The sequence below is a fragment of the Lates calcarifer genome, linkage group LG19 (assembly GCF_001640805.2).
Source record: "Lates calcarifer isolate ASB-BC8 linkage group LG19, TLL_Latcal_v3, whole genome shotgun sequence".
Lineage (NCBI taxonomy): Eukaryota > Metazoa > Chordata > Actinopteri > Centropomidae > Lates > Lates calcarifer.
This window is the reverse complement of record NC_066851.1, coordinates 592,970-615,721: the sequence shown is the minus strand read 5'-3', so window position 1 is coordinate 615,721 and position 22,752 is coordinate 592,970. Positions and strand designations below refer to the sequence as shown.

General features: G+C 40.8%; 2 protein-coding genes across 2 annotated transcripts in view; one reads left to right on the top strand and one right to left on the bottom strand.

Annotated features, from left to right (window-relative positions):
* Positions 1-3,339: 3,339 nt before the first annotated feature.
* On the top strand, positions 3,340-8,259 carry commd8 (COMM domain containing 8). Its single transcript, XM_018662217.2, has 5 exons — positions 3,340-3,801; positions 5,213-5,368; positions 5,769-5,921; positions 6,673-6,828; positions 7,975-8,259. Exons 1-5 carry the CDS (start codon positions 3,757-3,759, stop codon positions 7,993-7,995), a joined length of 531 nt encoding a protein of 176 aa, XP_018517733.1. The 5' UTR covers positions 3,340-3,756; the 3' UTR covers positions 7,996-8,259.
* Positions 8,260-11,595: 3,336 nt separating this feature from the next.
* Positions 11,596-22,752, bottom strand: part of gabrb1 (gamma-aminobutyric acid type A receptor subunit beta1) — a 72,118-nt gene continuing 60,961 nt past the window's right edge. Inside the window, exons 8-9 of the mRNA XM_018662213.2 lie at positions 14,936-15,189; positions 11,596-14,511 (exon numbers count right to left, since the gene is read on the bottom strand). Coding sequence (XP_018517729.1) covers positions 14,170-14,511; positions 14,936-15,189 — 596 coding nt within the window. The 3' untranslated portion in view covers positions 11,596-14,169. The remainder of the gene's footprint in view (positions 14,512-14,935; positions 15,190-22,752) is intronic.

Below are 22,752 nucleotides of genomic sequence, written 5' to 3'. Positions count from 1 at the left end.
ATTAAATGTTCCAATAAATTTGACACATTTTGACATGGTAAAATGTAAAATGAACACTGTAAATACCATGTATATCATTTACATTTTTAGCTGATTTTTAATGATTAGCATTTAAATGAACATTTTTTCATGTGATTTGACTAACTATTATTCGTTATTTGACAGAAAAAAACTGTAGTATTTTTATTTAAACATCTGTTTACAGTGTATGCATAGTGGTCAAGTGGTAAACCCACAGTAAGAGAACAAAAACCTTCCAAAATGAATCATTGTGATGCTGATTCTAAGTCACCAACAGACAGTGTATGTCAGTGTAGCCCTGCCTTTTTTAGCTGAATTCACATACAGTATAAAAGAGCTCGAGGCTCACGTCTGATCACATGGCACAGCAGGCCTCCTCTGTCCTGTGGGGAACCTTCAGTAACACTGAGAAGGAAGCTTTTCTGACACATTTCACTGTCTCTGTCTCTATCACTGCAGTCAGGCAGAGGAAGTAGGAAGTATATAAAAACAGGACATGTGAGTGTCACACTGTCAGCTGGTCTCACAGTCAGACAGATGACCTCACACTGCTAAAAACTCCAAAACTAAAAAAATATATTTTTAATGTACAGTTCACTTTCCTGAGCAGCTGACAGTACTGTTGTAAAAACATGACATAAAAAAGCCAGACATGAAGACAGAACAACAGAAACTCCTGTGCACTGTTTTATTATTGGTGGCTCCCTCTCTACACACTGATGTAGTGTAACCATGTCAGCTCAAACCCACAAAACTTCAAAGATACATTTATCATTTATCAAAATTTATCAAAGTATGAAAAAGAATCTTTCCATGTAATTGAACATTTTTTGTAATGATGAACTTGTATGAACACTGACACAGATCTTCACCTACTTTGAAACTGAATACAGCAGTCAGCAGGAGCATTAAACAAAGTAGGAGTAGTAGGAAGTAGTAGGAAAGAAGGAAGTTCATAGAACAGGAAAATGTTTCTCTACCTTTACAGCTGCATATAGGAGAAAATTTAAGGAACAACAAAGGGTCAAGGGCTTTAAGGAGGGCTCTCAGTTTGAAAGCTGTTCTCTCGCTGTTCCATAATACTGGCAGTTGGGATACACAGTGGACAATGAGGAGACATGGTGGGGATGTCTGAGTGCAAATATTCAAAAAGAACTCATTCAAGGTATGAGCTCACCATGATTATTACAAAACTCAGATTTCAAGTAAAAACAAAATTGTTGTTCTGCTGTCTTGTGTGGTCTAGTCTTTCTCAACTCAGGTCAGGAGTTCCCTCTCTCACAGAGCTCTGTGACATGCCTGACAGGCCTAACATCATTCTTAGCACATCATGGAGATAATGACTTACAGTGATGGGAGATAAAAACTGAAGCTACTGCTCATGTAGTATCTTCTTTTGTGGAACCAAAGTAAATATAAGACACTGGTGTACAAAAGGAGTTCAATATTAGAGTTTTGCTGCTTAGTTACTACTGATGAGGATTTCTTGTAAACTATTGGGAAAACCCCACAGACAGATAAACCTCTGCTTTATCTCCACTTCATGAGCTCATCTCTGTTCATGGCTGACAGCTTAGAGTTACTCCTGCACCTTACTTCCTGAAACAGCTGCATCAGAAACAGTCTCACATGTGCTGTACAGGGCTGGAGGTTTGGATATTTAATCTCTAAGACCTGAAATCGCATGACAAAATAAGGATGTGATTTCTTTTTCGATATTTCCCAGGTTTTACTGGTTGCCACAAAACCCAGTGTCTTACAGTGTTTTCCTTACTGTAAACTAAACTCCAGTTCAAATGTAAAAATAAAATCTTTCTTGCGGTTATTCTCTTATTCTGCAGACTACAATGCAAAGGAAAGGATACCATATTGCTGTATTGGCCATAACATAAGGCAGTATTTATCTCCCGGTGCATTACGTTTCCATTCATTTCAACTGATATACTTTTTGAATGGAGCGAATATTAGTGTAACTACGGTATTTTAGAGTGTTGCATTGTGGATAGTTTAGCCCAGTTATGTTGCTAAGCTAGCAAGCGTTGTAGGTCCATGTACAGTGAGTTTTTCAGAGTTACTCAGCCCAAAAAGTCTTTGGTTAGTTCAGTTTAAGCTGCAATAGTTTGTGAAGCTGCTGTAACATGTTCTGCTGCCACAGAGGAAAGAAAGTAATGATGAGTGAAAACAAGAGAATTACAGCTGTTACAGATGATGAGTCTGAAAAATATCAACTGTCAGAGAAAACAATTATGCAAGAGGAATAAGAGAGAGAGAGAGATCGACCCACTACAGTCACTCTGTCAGCTGATTAGTGGTCACTAGGAAAGCCAGCGGTCTACAGACTGACTGAACAGAACCTGAAGCAGCCAGATGCTGTTACATTGTGAGAAGCTGTGGGCAGATGAGAAAGTTGCAGTTCAAACCTACTCACTTTAATTCCTCAGTGTTATTTAGTACAGCACACAGTACGATCACTCACAGAGATGAAACAGATTACTTCAGGACACAGAGCTCACTTCATCAGTCACATCATGATACAGTTTTCAGCATAACGATGTGCATCATCACGTTTTCTCAATGGCGATGCATCATGCCACTGTGCATTGTTACACCCCTACTGTATAGTGTTTCATCGTGCACTGTGCAACGCCATGATCTACCATCATCATCATCTACCATCATCAGTGATCTACCATCATCAGTGATCTACCATCATCATCATCTACCATCATTAGTGATCTACCATCATCAGTGATCTACCATCATCATCATCTACCATCATTAGTGATCTCTGTAACAGTCAACCTTCCATGATCACAACTCCTCTATCCAGTTGAATCGGGCTTGTTTACCTTGTGTACAGCACATATCAATTTACCCTTCCTTTATGATCTATCCACTCAACATATCAGCACACACAGGACTCATAATTTACCACAATGTGTCTCCACTTAAGTCAAACTCGAGAAATATAACAGGCCCATGCTACAGAGAGTTAACTACAGCCTCTTATAGCCTGCGTGCTTCCACTAGTCTGGTCAGGGTTTCTGACTCTGCAGCTGACAGAGTATACATTAACATACAGATAGGTGATCACTGTCTTTAAACCCACAGAGTTCTACAATGCAGGATCCCGGTCTAAAGACCCGAGGTGTCGTTAAGAGTTCCGTTCGTCCTGAGGTGCCGTAAAGCAGAAGTATCAGTTTACACAGCAGGCCTGTAGGAAGTTGTTCCTCACCTTTAGTGAAATGAACAAACAAATCTCCCACTAACATTCACGTCTCCTGACAGAGAGCCGCCGCAGTGACAGGTCACACTCACCCTGTTTATTTCCATACGCTGTCGGTTCTCAGGTCAACTAACAACAGTAACTGTTGCTCTCGGGTCTCATCTCTGTTCACCATCAGACCCCCGCACCACAAACCAGGATGTGAAACTCTAGTCGCTGTCACCGAGCCGCGAGACGTTCCCTCCCCAACGGAGCATCGTTGACATGGAGCTGCCGTTAATAACTTGCTCTGTAATAACCGGGAACACGGTTCCGACAGTGGTTACACAGTAAGATACATACATACAGACCGAGTCACCTCTGTAACACAGTTTATTTAATCTACTCACGCTGTGCGCGCATAATGGGAAGCCATTAGAGATGATGAAGGTCATTTTTCCAAGGAACGTGAACGCAGCTCTACCATGTGACCGAGTTCAGCTGATCAGCAGGCGGAACCAACAGAAAACATGGTGGTTTTACTGAGCAGGTTACCTGTTACAGAGTGTCTGAAGGTGAGTACCGAGCGTTGTACTGATGCAGAATGAGACTGGTCTAGTTTTCTAACGTCTGATGGAGCTGACTGCTGCTGCTCCCTTAACATGGAGCTCAGGAACTCATTCACAGCTCCGACTGAGAGATCCTCTGTATTTTCGACCTAGCATGAAGCATTTAGCCAATCAGCAGCATCCAGTTTCAAAAATCCTATCTTCTCTGGGTCGCTACTGAAAATGCTCAGATTAGATTCAACCTTATTGTCACTGCTCAGAGTGCAGGTCCCAAGAGACACAGGTCAGCATCTGACCAGAGGAGCAGAGTGCAGAGTAATGTGAATATCTACAGTGATAAGTTATATGAACACAAATACAAATACAGTCTGAGCACAGTGAAATGAATACACTAAGACAGATGAAGTGTGTGAGTAGCAGTAGCTTCAGGTGTGAACATGAAGAACGAACGTGCTGTGCCAGTAATAGACATTATATACAGAGGAAACAGGGGTATACACAGCATGAACGGTGGTATACATGTGTATTGGTATGTGAGAGCACAGATAGTGCAGGTAAGTGTGGTAGTGGTGAGTAAGTGGGAGTCCTGTAGCACCTCCCTGACCCACCCTCCACAGACATTACATGCCACCATCAACCTCTGTCTCATTTGTACTGATGGGGGCTGTGTGCCTCCTCTGGTTCTTCTGAAGTCCCCTATGATCTCTCTGGTTTTCTTGGTATCGAGGGCCAGGTGCTGGACCTCGTCCCTGTAGGCCAACTCATCGTTGCCACTGATGAGGCCATGGGTCTTATGTTTGTTCTGTCAAAGACAAAAGAGCTACTGGTGTTAACACATAATCAATATAGATGTGATTATGCATTAAAAACTGAAAATAACATCATGTTTTTGTGGCACACTCTTTCCACAGCCAACATCAGAATCCTCTGCATACTGTAACACAGCAGCTCTCTGGTGGTTCAGACCAGACAGGATAGTCTTTGTTTCCCTCACATATCAGTGCACCAGTGTGGTTTGTCCCTCCTGTCAGATACCCAGAAAAAATGTAACCTTCAAAGAACCTTCCATTCGTTTGCAACCTTTACAGAACATTTTGTCAGACCTTTAAAAACCTTTTGGCAGCATTCTCTAAAGGTTCCCTGACAGTTGAGGTTTTTTTGCAGCCTTTAAAGAGTGTTCTAGCAACATTAAGAAAACTTTACTGAATTACTGTAGGGGCACATCCACTGCAAGGGTCCTGCCAACACCTTAGGCCTGTTTCATAGACCAACAGTCAAAATGTATGAGCAAAGTTCATATGAGAAATAAAACGCATCAACAAAAGGTCCAAATATAAATGCCCAGGCTAAAACTGGTGTGGGAGAAGTCAGATTAGTTTTTTCTTCCCAATGCCTGACGGTGCTGTGTGGTGTGTAGCTGTGTCACAGGGTGGTGGATGGATTGTGTGGACATGAGCCTCCCTGCAGGGCAGATTACAACACCACCTGGAGCCTGGAGGAGTGGCTGCAGCTCCTCAACTCCCTGTCAGCCTTCTTCTGCCTGGCAGTGGGGAACAACAGCTCTGATGAAGAGGTGAGACAACAAGAACACAGTGAAACAGGACAGGATGGATGGCTTCAGCTAAGACTGTGTTTGATATGTAGAAATGATTGATTTCCAGGTTTTTATTTGTCACATACATAATGTCAAGACAATGGCAGTGAAATATTTTTCTGCTGTTTGTGCCAGAATATACTGCACATACAGAGAGTTTTAGAAAGTGCACCAGAGTCAGTAAAGCAGATTATTCACAAGAATATTACATTCTGTGTCCAGATCTTCACTGTCGTGTTGAATATGCTCCATCCCTGTAATAACTGATTCAACACACAGTGTTTACCGTGAGCAGAAGTGAAGGAGCAGCTGTGTGTTTGCTGCCTGTAGTGGTGGCAGCAGTCAGAGTCTGAGCTCTCCTCCTGCTGCCTGTGTACAGGTGGTGGCTGGGCTGTCAGATGTGGGCAGAGGCCACGCTGAGACTTTGCTGAGTGTGCTGAGAGCCAGAGAGGAGGAGATTCAACGCACTCTGCTGCATAGAACCAACTCCATCTCCTCTGCTACTCTCCAGGATTTTGACTGGCAGCTTAAGGTGACTTCAGTCTTCATTCCTCAGTGTTTGACTGGCATCACCTCGTAGTCCTGTTAGATGTGTTTCTAATGCAGAAACACCTGGTTTTAAGCTTTTAGTTAATCAGTTCTTTGTCAGAGCATGAGACAGCAAACACACCGGACTGATCCTGCAGGTGATCGGTCAACACACCTGAGCTGACAGTGGGCAAAGACATACTCAAGAATATTACAACACATCATATGTTTACTATTTCATTGTCCATCTTTTTACATGGCTGCTCAAGATGAACCTAATGCCCTGATCCAATCACAGATACAAACCTATCACAAATAATGACACATGAATGACATGAGGCACAGCACAATGACGAGGAAAAACTGTCACCAGTAACAGGATCATCCACCATCCATAGCTCATCAACTAGTTTTCATAAAATTCATCAGTAAGGCCCCTGGGTACAAATCCAAAAGGTCCCTTAATTGATTTATTTTAAATCAGTATAAATCATGTGCAATCTGCCTGATAGATTGCAAGGTATCATTTTTCCAAGTTGATTAATTGAGCTGAGCATTGGTCAAAGACCTGCCTGCATCATTCAGTTGGCTGAATTGTTTTACTACTTACACAATATTATGACAGCTGGCAAGGAAAGAAACAATACGCTAATATAGAAATGATGTGAGGAAACATAGGCTGCTCCTGAAACACTGCTGTGTCTAAACTTCACCTCCTCCATTTCCTGTTCCTGTCTGCTGTTCTCTCCCTCCAGTTAGCTCTGTCCAGTGATAAGATCTCGTCTCTCCACACTCCTCTGCTCAGTCTCAGTCTGGATCTGAGAGAGAACGGAGCTGTCCGGCCTGTTACTGTGGAGATGAACAGAGAGGAGTTAAACACACTCATCACTTCACTAGAGGCTGCTAATAAGGTAGACACACACACTGAATACCTCTGCTTAAAGTTTTAAGACGGTAATACTACTAGTTTTCTGGAACTGATCTGTGTAAGTAAAGGATTTTAAAACACACTCAGCTGATTCAACACTGTACCCCTAAAATACCGTCCTTGTCCAAACCTGGAAGCTGAATTGTCCACAGTTCTGTCAGACATTGAGGTGTGTCATGCTAGTAGCAAATAATTTAGCTGTTAGCCTCAAGAATAGATGAAGAGCAGGCCACAGAAGTCTGATAAGCTCACTTCTCTCTAACTCCACACCCCCAGATTCTTTTTTCATTTTCAAACATATAGTCTTTAACCCCAAAAACCTATGATCCCAGTGACATCAGTGATACTGCCCAACACGTGTACACACACAGTGTAACATTGGTACTATTTCAATAACATTTTATAGACTGAATGACTAATTGATAAATATAAAAATGAGCTGTAGCCCTTTTGAAGCTATAGCCCCTATTAAAAACAAATTCATAAAAAGTCTTTTTGTCATTAATTGGTTATTGAGGGTAAACAGCAAAAATGACAATTTCACACATTTAGACAATTTCCAACAGTAAAGTGTAAAAAAAAAGTGTAGGGGTCTGAATACTTTCTGTTGCTACTGTATTGTATCAGAACTGACACAATGTTCCAGTGAACTCCAGTGTGCTTTAAAGCAAATCAGTGGAGCTCAAAACATTCATTTTTTTACATTAAGATACAGCGTGGACACACACACCGCAGTAATAAGGGTATTATCTATTGTTTTTATTTTTGTTCTGTAAGAACCAGATAAAAACTGTGCAGTGTACAGTGTTAAGCTCTCTTGGGAAATTACTTCTTTTTTAGAAATAAAACTATGTGAACATTTTGAAGAGATTTATGACTGAAGTAGGAATCAGTGGGCTTGGAGCTGAGAGCCATAAACAGGTTAGGGAAGTTATACGATTTGGACTATGATATTATAACTTATAACCAACTACCAGTATTGTATGAAGCATTTTTACAACTTTTGATTCATCTGTAAATAAATCAAAGGGCATTCATTTTGATTTTTTTCTTTTTAAATTATTTAATATCTTCACTTAATGAGTTGGTCATGAAATGCTAAAGATTTCCATGTATTTATGTCTTGTAGGTGATGCTACAGTTGAAATGATGGAAAGATTCAGGACCACTGATCCTGTTTAAGCCCATGACTACAGGAAGTCCAGTGAATGGATGTTAGGTCGTTGATGTTGGTGTTATACATATTCTTCCATGGTTTTATGTGTTATAGACACAATGACTGTTCTGCAGACCTAATAATGATTAGTGAGTCCTTTGTAATCCAGTTGTGTATGTAAGCACACATTGTTATGTTTTTACAGTGCACTGTGTTTTGTCATGAACATGTTGAAGTAAATGTTTCTTTATGGTTTGATTTCACTGAATTTCATTCAACTGCTGTTCATTAATTTGTACTAACAGTAGTAATGGTTGTAGTGATACTACCTTTATACTACAGGGACTCTTCTGTTACTGAGGTCATATTAATTTTTCACCTACTGAATTAAGAAGTGAGAAACTAGGTCTCTGTTCATCTCCCAAATGGATTTCTTTAAGTATGATAGTTGAACTAACAAAGGAACTCTAGACTGCAAAATCTGATATTCACCCACAGGTTTATCTTGAAGATGACACTACCAGATGATTTAAATTACAAAGAATTAAGAACTTAATAATGGGATGGCTGTAGCTCAGGAGGTAGAGCGGGCGTCCACCAATCAGAAGGTTGGTGGTTCAATCCCTGGCTCCTGCAGTCAGTGTGGTGAAGTATCCTAGGGCAAGATACTGAACCTCAATTTGCCCCTGATGTGTCATCGGTGTATGAATGTGTGTGTGAATGTGACCTGTAGTCTTTCAGTGGTCTCTATGACTAGAAAAGCTCTATATAAGTACAGTCCATTTACCATTAATAGCACAGTTCAACTTTTCTCCTTAAACTCTCAGAGTCCTTTAAATGCTGTTTGTCAAACTCTAAACAGGCTGTCATATGACTGGCTTCCATCTAACCACTCTACCATGAAGATCTGATTGATGCAGTGCTGCTGAGATGGTCATCCTTCCATTCTCCCACCTCTGCAGAGGACTTCTGAGGCTCTGACTGACTGTTGGGTTCTTGGTGTCCTTCCTGTCCAAAGTCCCGCTTGCACAGTTACCCAGTTTGGCCAAACAGCCAACTGTAGGCAGGCTCTGTGTACCACAGAGGTCTACAGAGAGCTCCGTGATCTTTATGTCTTGACATACAGTGTGAACTGTGGGACCTTATATACACAGGTGTGTGTATTTCTAAAATAACAAGCTGAAGCACCTGGTGTGGATGCATGTCGTTTTTTAGAATTAACTGGCTCCACGCTGGCATAGCCTGATGTAGGGGGGTTGGAGCTGGGATTGTAGGGGCTGAAGAGAGAGGACGTGGAGGACATGGAGCGGTGGAGACTGGCAAGGGTGCGCCGGGAGAGGAGCAGGGCCTTGGAGTGCCAGTGAGTGAGACGGTAAGGGGAGGAGCTGTGGAGCCGGGCAGAACTAGGCAGGTGAGTGTGCAACCAAGATAGACAGGCGAGGAAGTCTGGAGACAATGACGACACTGAGGAATCCACTGCCAGAGTGGGAGCAGCACAGGCACAGGAGGAACTGGAACACAGGAGGAACAAGGTAAGTACAGGTTCAAACAAAAATGAATAACCAAGAAAACTTTGCCCTAAGACAAAGCAGCCAGAAGCGTTACCACATGGCAAACTGAACGATCTGGCAACAAGTGACTGGCAAACTGGGGTACATATACTGGTGTTGATGAGCTGATGGACAATGTGTGCCTGGTGATCAGTGCTGCAACCAGCCCCTGCAATGAAACATTCTCCAACACACACACACAGACAGAGGGAGGGAAAACCAGGGAGAGCAAGCACAAGGAGGAGTCTTCTTATGGTGCAGTTGGGTAAAAATGAACAAAGCTGCACTGATGGACTGTTTGAAAGGCCAGAATATGTAACTGAAAGGTGATGAATATGAATATGCAGTCTTTGAATGGATAAGGTCTGAGGGAAGAGAACTTCCTCACAAGATGGTGAAGTTTTATAGGATCCTCTTAACTCTCCAGTCCACTCTGTCTCTTAGGTGAGAGTGTAGAGTTTGGTCTGACCACCCAGAGGATGAAACGTGGCCAATCACAAGGATGGCAAGAGTTCAGCGCTAACCTACAGCACTGATTGCAATCCATACTAAAACTACATTTAAGAATTCATAGTTTTTTACAGTTTGTTTTATTGCAGATGGCAGGAGGTTTCAGGCTGTTTGTGGATCTTCCATGAATCCTCAAACCCCTGAGTTCCCTCAGGGGTTAAAAGTTGGAGACAGCTTGGGGGTTTATCACCAAATGATGTGTTGATGTTCACCATGACTCTCAGCATGGAAAGACAAAACATGAGATTTTTTTATTTAATTTTTTTATACATTTGCAAAAATATATATAAAACCTGTTTTCACTTTGTCATTACAGGTTATCGAGCGTAGGTTGATGGGCAATTTAAATCTATGACACAATAAAGTGAAGAGACAAAATCCACACACCAAAATATATAGTATATCTTACAAAGTTACAATGTCATCAGTGGCAAATTCCCTCTTGGTATGCCTCCACCACAATTAAGAAAGTAAACACTGTCTGGCTAAACAAAAAAAAGAGAACTCAGACCAAGCCTCATAACTTCAGATAAACTTTGGAATATATTTTAACACAAACCAAGGACTGATTTTGTTCCCCAGCAATTGTGTTGGAAGCAGGTCTGGAAGAAATCTATTAATGGCCAATATGAACATAAGGAATTATTACAGCAAACAAAACCACTACTCTGTACATATGAACAGCAGAGGCAGCCACTAAGGCTAAAAGTAGGAATAGATGAGAAATAAAATTATTACAGCTAAGAGAGGGCAGAGAGGTCACTATGTGTTCTGGGTGAGTCAAGGTGATGTCTGTGTCGAGGCTGTGGCCTTCCAGTTGATTAGACAGCTGACTGTCTGATTAATAATAAGAATGGCCGCAGCTGCCGACAGACACTGTCATGCTAAATGTGCTAATGGAATCCATCTTCACTCCAGAGCTTCCTGTTAATCATGAGAATGAGCATTACCGCTGACAGCTGCAGACATGCCAGCTGGACTAATGGCATTCTCCAGCCACCTCAGTTTCACTCCAGACCTTCAGTCTCTATAAAGTCAGTCAGTGTTGGCCTGAACAAAGCTTTTTCATTTTTCTGTTCTCAGGGAGATGATTTACAGTCTGCTTTAACAAGCTTTTACCAGCTGAACTCCAGTCAGTCAAAAATACATTTAATGCAGTGAGAATTTAAAACTGGTGGCTATGGCACATTGTGCTATCAGGATAAACTGTAATCTGTGCACACTAATAGTAGGGTGATAAGTGGCAGCAGACTAGAGCTATGAGGACTTTATACTCAGTTATAACCACCATGTAGAAAAGGAGTCACTGTCAAATATAACTGCTGTGTGCAAATGTGTAAATAACTGAAGCATGTTTCAGGTGTTTCTAAGTTGAATTCCCCACTGATTAACTAATTCATCTCAAATGGAATGACATGTAAAAACTCATTGATCATATAGATCCAGTTTATGACCCCACACTGAATAACAACAAAAAGAAACAAAACAAAAAGCAAACTGTTTATCAGCAGCAAAAATACACTTGTAGTTGGTAAAGATGTTAAGTTTTATTTAGAGTGTTTTCTCTGAAGTCTCTATAAGTTAACAAAGAATTTGTATTTTGTGTTTTCTCCCTCTCACTCGTGTACATATGCTCACTCTCTGTATCTCTCTCTCTCTCTCTCTCACACACACACACACAAATATCCACACAAGCATTCCTCCACAGTGTCTTACAAGCAGAAAGACATACGCACCCACATCTCATTCCACTTGAGAGCACATGTAGAGCATTAGAGAAAAATTGTACAGTAATTTTATACAATAAGAGTCCAGCACATGTCCTCCCCATCCACAGCCTGTGGGAAAACCAGTTGTTCAAGGCTTCCATTAGCTCTTCTGTCCACAGAAAACATAAGTATATCTGCTCTGGGTCCTTTGTTGTGAAGAAAGGCAAGCTGTTTTTTTTTTTTTTTCCCTTCACCTCCTGTCCGTCCGCTCTGCTCTGTCCACAAATAGCAACACTGACAGCATGGACACCAGCCTTGCGGGAGACTTGTAGGACACTGAATTCAAAAGATTGTCATTGTAATGCTGGAATGTCTTACTACAATCTACGCTTAGATAATGGTACTGTATGTTAGAGCCTCAGAAAAGATGTTAAAGTGTCCATTTCTGTCTCTGGTACTCCTTGTTCTTCTTAATCTAAAAAAGTACAAGATGATTTGCTTTAAATTCTACTCACTAGATAGAAGTTAAGTTACACCCTGTGGAAATATTGAGATTCTTGGTAAAGGCACAATATTCAGCCATGGGAAAAGAGCACACTACTATATTGTATCCTGTAGAAGCTTATCTGGTTTTACTGCTGTTTTTGTTTAAAGCCCTGATAAGACAGGCATTTGTCCTAACCATCAAGTTGCCATACTTTGTACTCAACTGGGCAACCTTTGAGGAAGAAAAAAGGTATTATACTGTATATTTGATTATTTTCATGAATATACATATATTCTACTAAAGGACAATTGTAGTTTGTTACAGTTTAGGTCTTATAACAACTTTGTAGTCCTGGCCATCGTTTCTATCAGTGATAATATCGTGGAAAATGGGAACACTCCTAAAGACAGAGAGATTTCCAAAGACTGACCGGATTATTTTGTCCCCGCATTTCATGCACTTTCATGTTTACCGCTGTGTGATTTAGATAATCTCAGTAACAGTTGGCTTGTTTGCAACCTGTCTGATGGACTGACTTTCTTCCTGTCTGTGTTTGTTGCTGTGTTCACAGATCTGAGCCTTTAAGTCGGTGAACATGATGTCAGTGTAACTGATAGAAGTGATGGCTGAAACTACAAAAATTGTGATCAACTGATCAACACTAATGCATGTCCTTCAACTATTTTAACACACTGAGGCGAATGGACCTCTATGCAATTCTAACATTTTTGTACAGTATTACATCAGGTATCTGAAAAAAATGTTTAATAATAGCCTGTAATTTTCAATGGACACTGGCATAAGGCATTTCAACACCAGGTGCGTGTTTTATCAGGGCTTCACATTTTGAATGTGGTTTTGAAGCATGGCGACATCATTGGTCATTCTTTACCTGATTTCTTTTAAAGAAAACTGCATTGTACATGCTCACAGACACTGTGAGAATATTGTGGGTACAAATCTGACTACATTTTATTTTTGAGAGATTAACATCCCAATTAACATCTGCCCTGTGCTTGTCAATGATTGTTCAAAAGCATACAGTATAATGATTTTAATACTGGGGCCCAGTGGAGCCATGCAAAGCTTTTTTTAGAGATATGAAAGGAAACTGAATTTGTTTTACAGTGCAAAAGCAGGGTAAATGCACATGCACTCAGCACAATCCTAACAAAATCATGTCATTCATGAAAAGCAATGCAACATGTTTATTAGCATACAGATGGCTGTCAGAGAGGGATTTCACACTATGATACTTACCCAGTTCCACAAAAAATAGTCAGGGCACTGAGCTTAAGCCAAATGAGGACTACCTTAATAAGATGCATTCACTCAAATGTATTCTGTTTATTAGCTGGATGAGATCAGGTAAAAACTGTTTCAGTTATCCACTGTTTTTACACAGGACTTCGGCGTCTCTTGATTTTTCTTTCTTTTTTTCTTCTTTTTTTGCCTTAATAGCAAATAAAAGTTGTGTTCCATTCACATGCAAAAAGTGAGATAACAGAAGGTAAGAAAAAGATAGAACAAATGAAATATCATTGCCCATAATGTTGAGGTTGCAAAAAAGTCATTTTGGTGAGTTTGGAATACCATACCTCTACAGTGTCTTATTATTTGTAGCTATATCTATTTTGTATGGATGAGTACAGTAAAAGTGATAAGTGAATTTTTAATAAATTATACCTCTATTTTATATATGTACACACACATGTGTGTGTGTGTGTGTGTGTGTGTGTGTGTATTTATATTTGTATTTACATCATAGAGACATCCAGTACTAATCCTTCAAAAACAGGATTTATATATGCAGTCCGAACACACCTCTATTTTCACTGCTGTACAAGACCTAGGTTGCTTTTGTAACAAATCACTAGCAGTGGCATTGCCACACAAGTTAACTATTGCTGCACTAGTGGACATAGTAAAGCCAGTAGACCAGGTTGAAGAAGGTGAATGTGATTGGGAATACGACACGGGACCACTTATCTATGGCGTTGACATCTGTGAGGTCGGGGATCTTGACTTTGAGCTGTGAGGCCCTTCTCCTCAAGCGGCCCTTCTTATGGCCCATTGGCCGGTCGATGGCCGGTCTTCCATAGAGGTCTCGGCTGGTCATGGGCTTGCGGTACTGTATGCTGGCACTATCATAAGAGAACATGGTTGCCCGAGGGTCGTTGAGAGCGCCCATCATATCTGCTCCACCCATCTCACTGGTTAGGTTGGTCAGGAGGATGTTGCCATGAGCATCAACCTGAAGGAGGTTTCATTAAATTCATTTTGTAACCAAAATCCAAATAGTCAGCAAACTTATCAGATTGTCTCCCACACTTCTCACAACTTTCTGAAAACAACAATCACACCTTTAATACAGCACTTAGCTGTGTACAGAGATTTTACAGTGAGGAGAGTTTGAATTTAACTATTTCGCATTCTTTTTACATTCTTAACGCAACTACTTCTGTCACTTTTTGACTGAGGAGACTTAAGTTAGTTTGAAGACAGCTGGAAAAGTGCTTTGAATTCATCTGAATGATCTTGTTTAAGTGTATTTACTCTTGGGTGAGTGAATGACAGTACCTGAGGGCCAGCTGTTGGCTTGGTGTGTTGGGGCTCTATGATGTCATTAACAAAACAGTATGAAAACTGCACAAAACTTTTTTTTTTCTTTTTCCCACCTGTACTTTGTTGCTCTCCAGTCTGCCCTTATTTTCATTGTTGGACTTGGCAGCCTTTTCTGCTACTTTCTTCTGCAGGTGAGGACCACGGCCAAAGAAGATGTAGTTGACAAAGGCATACTCCAGCAAGGCCAGAAAGACAAAGACAAAGCAACCCATGAGGTAAATGTCAATGGCCTTGACATAGGGGATCTTTGGCAGAGTCTCCCTTAGGTGGGTATTGATAGTGGTCATTGTCAGCACCGTGGTTATACCTGCAGGCAAGCAGATGTGCAAAAGAAAGTTTGATAGAGGTCTTTCAGCAAGACTGCACACTCATTAAAAAGCAGCCATCACATACAATCTATACACCGATCAGCCATAACATCATAACCACTGGTGGATGAAATGAATAACATTGATCATCTCGTTATAACACAATGTTCTGCTGAGGAATCTTTGGTCCTGACATTCATTTGGACATTACTTTGTCACGTACCACCCACCTAAATATTGTCACAAACCAAGCACACATGACAACAATACTCCCTAATGTCAGGGGCTTGCCCCAACAGGATAATGTTCCCACCACACCACAAAAACTGCTCAGAAATGTCTCGAGGAACACGACGAACAGCCCAAGGTGTTGACCTGGTCTCCCGACTCCCCAGATCCTAATCTGACCCAGCATCTGTGGGATGATCCAGAACAAATCAGATCCATGAAGGCCCCATCACACAACCCACAGGGCCCAAAGGGTCTGCTGCCAATGTCCCAGTGCCAGACACTACAGGAGATCTTCAGAGATCCCATGTCCAGGCCTCAACAGGTCAGAGCTGTTTTGCCAGTATGAGGGGGACCTATGCAATATTAGGCAGGTCCCACAGGTACTGAATCAGATTGGGATCTGGGGAGTTTGGAGCCCAGGACAACAGCTTTGGCTCTTTGTTGTGTTCCTCGAGACATTTCTGAGCAACTTTTATGGTGTGGTAGGCCCCTGACAGTGGGGAGTGTTGTTGTCATTGGAGGAGTGTGTGCATGGTTTGTGACAATATTTAGGTGGGTGGTACATGACAAAGTAACGTCCAAATGAATGTCAAAGGTTCTTCAGCAGATCATTGTGTTATAATGAGATGATCAGTGTTATTCATTTCATCCACCAGTGGTCATAATGTTATGGCTGATCGGTGTATATGAATCATATATGCAGTGTTAACAAAGACTATTGATAATTTTACTCAGTGGCAACTTGGCAGCATTGCTACCCCTACTGGTCTGTAACTTTATGCTTTCAAAAAAATCTTAATCATCATAACAATAATCTGTTTAAAAAAATGGTTTAGACCAAGATGTCTATTGGATAACTATTAAATGTTAAATTTGTAGAGACATTCATTTCGATCTCATACCATTATCAGGTCAAATTGTTAATTTAGTACGGTTTAAAAACAAAATGGCCTCAGCTGTACTTTGTGTTTAGGAAATGTTAGCATGCAAACATGCTGAAATGATGACCTTGGTTAACATTAGGTGATTGATATCGACATGTTATTTTAACATTGTTAATGTGAGGTCAATGGGATATGCATATGTGGACACATTCCACACATGCACTCTAGAAAACATGATGGTAACCTGACAGCAAAAAGAAGACCTCCTTTTTTGTTGTATTTCATTCATTCATTCCTGCCTGTGTGTTTTCCCCTACTCCAACTCCTTTCATTTCAGACCCCACCACACTCATTTGCCTGCAGTTACCAAGCTTCCCCACTGTCACATTATACATTACTGACTCTCCCCACCCACCTGCTCATGTGTTTCCTATTTAACCCACCAGTCAAGTAATTATTCCAGCCCAGTTCTCCTTACTCCTCGACAGATTTTCTGACATGCTATACTAGCCATAGCTGTCCAGCCATCTTTGTCTCTTTGTCTGTTACCCCGCCAGATTGGACTTTTTGTCTCACCTTGCTTAGCTTTGCGCCTTGTATCTCTTTGTCTTACAGACTGTTTCCCCATTGCCTACTTCTGTCCCCAGACCTCGCCCATTGCTATCCCAAAGCTATAGATGAACTGTTTTTATTTAAAGTGTGAGTCATTGATTCATGCATTTCAGTCCAACCTGATTACTGAGTTGTTACACCTTGTAATGTGGACAGTCCTTGTGATTACAAAATTTAGGCACAAACCCACTGAGAGCCACCTCTGACCTAGAGATGGTGAGTTCGAGGCTGCTTGCCTTTGACAAATTACTTATATGTACAGTGTCTTGACCTAGGTTGATTTGTAGTTTGGAGAGATTTACCTGGGTAGAGCTAATAAGTCAGATAACGTCAACATCAAGTTCAGTTCAGATCTTTATTGTCCCTCAAGGGGAAAACTGATTGAAAAAGAAATATTCATTATTCAATATATTCAGTCTGCGCAGAAAGTAAAGACTTAGCAGGCCGTTTTTGCAGACTGCAGACATGTTGAAGTCATGATTCAAATTTTCATCAATCACTATTCCTAGGTATTTGTAGCACTCAACTGTCTCAACAAGTGAGCCCTTAAAAATAGTTGGGGATGTTGAGTGGGAGGTTTTTCTGAAGTCGATGGCCAAATCTTTAGTTTTTTGGACATTTAACTTTAGAAAGTGGTGGTCACCACTCTACAAAGTCATTTAGGACTTGCCCATGCAAACTTCAGAAGATGCCTACCATTGTAGTTGCTCCTAAAGTCATTTGTATAAAGAATATGCAATAGGTGAGACAAAACAAACCACTGTGGTGAGCCTGTGGATGACAGCCGCTTCTGGGATAAAGCAGCATTAGCATCAAGATTAAAAGTGGACAATAGTTTTGTAACTAAAATGTGGGTCTGAATTGTATTAAAAGCTGAGGAGAAATCTACAAATAAAAGTTTAGCATGTGTTTTTGTACCCTCAAGATTCTTGTACAAATAATAGTAGCATCATCTAACCCTCTGGGTCAAGCTGGCTCTGAACCTCAACAGCCCAATTTATTTGACCAGCAGCTCAAAAGTATCAAAAAGTTTGGGACTTTGTGCTGGGAAAATCAAGGCAAGCAAGGTCAAGAACTGGCATCTGGCATCTGGCAATGGCCATTAGAGTTGATGTATAACAGAATTTCTATTGTTTTTAGGTCAGAGAGGACTACTATAATCTTGTGGCATTCTATGGTACAAAGCTAACAACCCAGAGGTAACTGACTACTGGATGACTGTTCATGTGTTGGAAGCAGTTCATTTGCCACTGTAGCAACATATGGGCAGAGACAAGCTGCAGTGATGGAGGAAGCAGATGTAGCACACATTAAAAGGAGTCCATCCTCAAGAACTTTTATGTGGATGATGGACTTACCTTCATGCAGGCCAGATTTTAGTAAGAGGCCTTCCCTTAGAGCCATGGTTACCAACCTGGGGTGGTGTGCAGAGCTTTGTTCTGAGGTTGTGCATATTACATTTCTAAAACCCAATAACACAGCCAATTGGATAATCAAAAAATTATGTATAAACCAAATTAAAACATATTTTTTTCTACATTTAAATTTATTAAGCTACTTATTACCAAGACCTCTGTGATCTCTGATCTTCTGTTCAGTCTCATCAGGTCAGCTAGTGGCTACCTGTGTAAGACATCCCTGATCGTTTTCCTGCTGTCCACATCAAAAGAATAAAACACCATGTTTGAAAAACGTAAAAGTGCAGATGAGTCATCAGTATCAAAAAAGAAAACAAGACAATATCTTGACAGTTACCTTGATTTTGGTTTTATGGAAAGACAGTTTTCGGCCAGAATGTATAATTTGTGAGAAGCTAATGACAGCCAAGCAAACTGAAATGACACCAGGAGACAAAACAGCACGAGACTACTGGTGAAAGTTGGGAATATTTTGAGAGGAAGAAGCAGCTGGCACTATCAAGAAGATCCATGAACATCAGAAAAGCTTTTGAAAGAGCAGGTAGTGATTTACACAGAGCTATGGAGGTATCATTTGAGTGTAATCAAACCCGCCTGCCTGAGAATTGTGGAGAGGCTGTGTGGACCACAGGTGGCGATAAAGTGAAAACTGTCCCACTCTCTGACAACGCTGTAAAAGACAGAATTGATAAAATGGCTGCAGATTGTCAAAACCAGCTGAACGAGAAGCTTAAGAATGTTCCCTTTGCCATTCAGCTGGATGAAATGACAACACTGGCAGATGAGTCTGTGCTCATTGTTTATGTGCAGTATTTTGATGGTGACGACTTGAAACAAGACATTCTTATGTTAACAAATCTAGCAACAACAATAACAGGCCAGGATATATTTTTGGCTGTGGACTCCTATCTCTCATCCAACAATCTGCCCTATGAAAACCTGGTCACATGTTGTACTGATGGGGCCACAGTGATGATGGGCAAAAACCAGGGATTTAACAGGTGCTTAAGGGAAAATTTTCCTCTGCATGATACATCGCTAAGCATTAGCCAGAAAAAAACTTTCAGAAGACCTCAATAGCACCCTATCAACTATGGTTAAATTTGGAAAGTTTATCCAAGCTCGCCCTTCTAAGAAGAGACTTTTTGCCCTGCAGTGCAAGGGTGAAGCACTTCACACATTATTGCTACACACGGAGGTAAGGTGGTTGTCGTGTGGACAGGTGCTTGTGCGTTTTATGGAACTGCAAGAAAAAATAAAAGAATTCTTGCAAAATCACTATTGACCACTGTTTGAACAGCTGACTGATGCATTTTGGATCAAAGCGGCCTACCTGGCAGACACATTCACACTCTACAATGAGACAAACAAGCAGATGCAAGGACCTTAATCAAATGTCATGCAGTGCAAAGACGCTCTGGTTATTTTGAGCATAAACTGGAGTACAGAGTTGCAAAACTGTCAAAAGTTACAGTATTTTCCATTGCTGCTCAAGCAGTCTGATGGCACTATGCGTGTGTCTTTACGCACATGAACCTGCTCCGTGAGGAGATTAAGAATTGCTATGCCAACATCAACGAGTATTTATCAAAGGAAGCGTGGGTGATGGACCCCTACATTTCCACCCTCCAAGATGTGGAATACCTTGGCTGTGAAGTTGAGCTTTGTTCTCTGTGCTCTATGTCAAAAAAATATTTCCAGGAAAATGGATATATAAAGGTTTGGATTGTCAAAGGGCCAAACACACAGTAACAAGGGTTATTCTTCCATTTAGCACTACATACGTGTCTGAGACAGCCTTCACTGCCCTTGTAACAAGAACAACAAAAGCCCGAAACAGGCTTGATGTCCACCAGGACTTTAGACTGGCTGTCACAACCATCACACCTGACATTGCAACCCTGGTTAGAGGTATGCAAGCCCAAGGCGGCAAAACATAAGGACTAATTTGTTTATTGCTATGGTTGTTTGTTGTTATCGTAATGATTGCACATAAGCAGGTGGCAAAACTTGTGTTGACATAATGTGCATGTGAATATGCAACAGATTTCCAGTTTTAGTTAATTGTCTGAAGAAGATCTATGACAGAGCTATATGTATAGCCTTAGGTGCTGATACATCTCTGAAAATATATCTTTATTCCTTATGTAAGAAGGTGTGTGTACCTACTCTGTCAGGTTGTTAATGGAAAACTGTTTAACGTTTAGCTCTCACAACAAGAGTTGTTTATTTTTGTAAATAAAAGTTTGTAATTAATCACTTTATCCTTTTGGTGCGTGGGTGGGTGGGTGGGGGGTGGGGGGGGGACAGCCTGAGTAGAAAATGCCAATTCCACCAGAAAAGACAGTACAATGGAAGGCATGGATAAACTACTTAACTAAGCTGGAGATTTGAACATTAGTCTTCTTTGAAGGCCCTAGTAAGTCCTTCTCCAGTGAGACTGCTACTGATGAGTGCAAATAACAGCATCATGGCAGTCAGTCTTACACCTCCCTGCTCTCTCAGGTCAAGAGGGCTATCTTCAAGGCATAACAGGAAGGAGCACTACAAGGAAGAGCTCACATGTGTAATTCAGGGTAATAAGGTTTGCGATCACAATTTTCCAGGGACTGCATTAGGGTAAAGGTAAGGTGACTGAACCCTCTGCTCCCCTGCTTCCCCATCATCCAGTGATAAAGAGCAACTATAGGAGAACCTCTCTTTCTAACTCCATATCATCCATTAACACAGCAAAGGAGATGTATGGGAAATTCAAAGGTCAAATGACCAGTTTAGAAGATCAGCTCTAATGGACACAACCATTCTTTAAACCAAATCACTGCATTGATCAAATGTTTTTAGGCAAACCAGTGAAGATTCAAGATTCCTATGCTATTCCTAAACTGAGATATGCAATGATGATAAAATGAGGAGTAAGTTCAAATATCTGTTATAGAACATTGTTGTCTGATCAAGTAATCACCATTATTTTGTTGATTATGATTTGTGATTGGTGTGCTGATATATGAAACATGTTTATATTCAACCATTGTTTCTTTGTTGCCAGTAATAGCGTCATCAAGTTCCATATGTCATCTTGTGTAAAGTTTTAATTGATTATGGTGGACAGTGAACATGCAATTTGTTCTCAGGAACTCCACCCTGCAAGTGGCCACAATAGAGGTGTATCAGATCAACCCACTTGGATGAAACACATCATTTCCTGTTGTCAATTGGTGACACTATGGCTAAACCTGTATACTGGGATGTAGATATGTTCAGGACAGGCCTGGTAGCAAACCTGTAAAATTTGGGGCAGGTTGGACAAAGTATGTTTGAGTTACAGCAAATTAAATGCAATTTCCTGTTTCATGGCAAGACATCGAACTTTGAGGTGCTGCCACAGTTACGCCATTTGATATTCTGTAAATCTTCTGATAACTTTTAAGTCATAAACTTATTAAGAGTATCCAGACCAAGTTTGAGGTTGATACGATAAAATCTGAAGGTGGAGTTAGACCAAATGACGTCAAGAGACTTTTTTGTACATCTGGGCATGTTACATATGCGTACCAAATTTTGTTCACCAAGGACAAAAAAAGCCAGATAGTTAGGGGTTTTTGAAAATTTCCAGGCCATCTATTGAGCCATTTTGCCACACCCATGAGCAAGACCCATGTAGATGTCTTCAGGGTGGGACTCTTCTCAAACATGTCAAATTTGGGCCAAATTGGACATTGGTTATCTGCGTTACCACACCATGGCGAAGCATCGCATTGGCCATGTCTCCAAAGATACGTCCTTCAACGAAAACTCTAAAATTTTCACAATAAGGCATCATGAAGGCGTTGAGGCTTTCTCTGACCAAATATGGGGTGGATCTGGTCAACCTACTAGGAGAGGGACATCAAAATGTAAAATATGACACTTCTTGTTCTCAGTAGGTGGCGTTCTAACTATGCCTTAATATTGTGCTGTAGATGCCTTCTGTCCAGGACTCTTATCATACCTGTAAAGTTTGGTGCTGATTGGACATTGTATGTCTGAGCTAGAACAATTTGCAGTTCCACGGCAAAGAATTGAAATTCGCTAGCACGTCCTTAAACAAAAATGCACAGTTTTCACAATACAGCATCTGTAACTTCTTGAAGATATTCTGACTAAATTTAATGTGAATCTGGTTAATTCACTAGGAAAAAGACATCAAAGTATAAAACATGACACTTCCTGTTGCCAGTAGGTGGCGGTACAACATTAAATAAATGTTGATATATGGGTCAGTCAGGACCATTATCAAACCTGTGAAATTGGAGGCAGATTGGACAAAGTATGGCTGAGTTACAGCAAGTTAAATGCGTTTCCTGTTTCACGTCATAGAAATTTGAGGGGCCACCACAGGCAAGACTTTCAATGAAAACTCAAAATTTTGCATCATCTA

What these genes read in the sequence shown, in the direction of transcription:
- commd8 (XM_018662217.2), top strand. Translation starts at nt 3,757, where the DNA reads ATGGTGGTTTTACTGAGCAGGTTACCTGTTACAGAGTGTCTGAAG. An exon ending in ACAACAGCTCTGATGAAGAG is followed by an intron (nt 5,369 to 5,768) that starts GTGAGACAACAA and finishes GCCTGTGTACAG; the next exon opens with GTGGTGGCTGGGCTGTCAGA. An exon ending in ATTTTGACTGGCAGCTTAAG is followed by an intron (nt 5,922 to 6,672) that starts GTGACTTCAGTC and finishes CTCTCCCTCCAG; the next exon opens with TTAGCTCTGTCCAGTGATAA.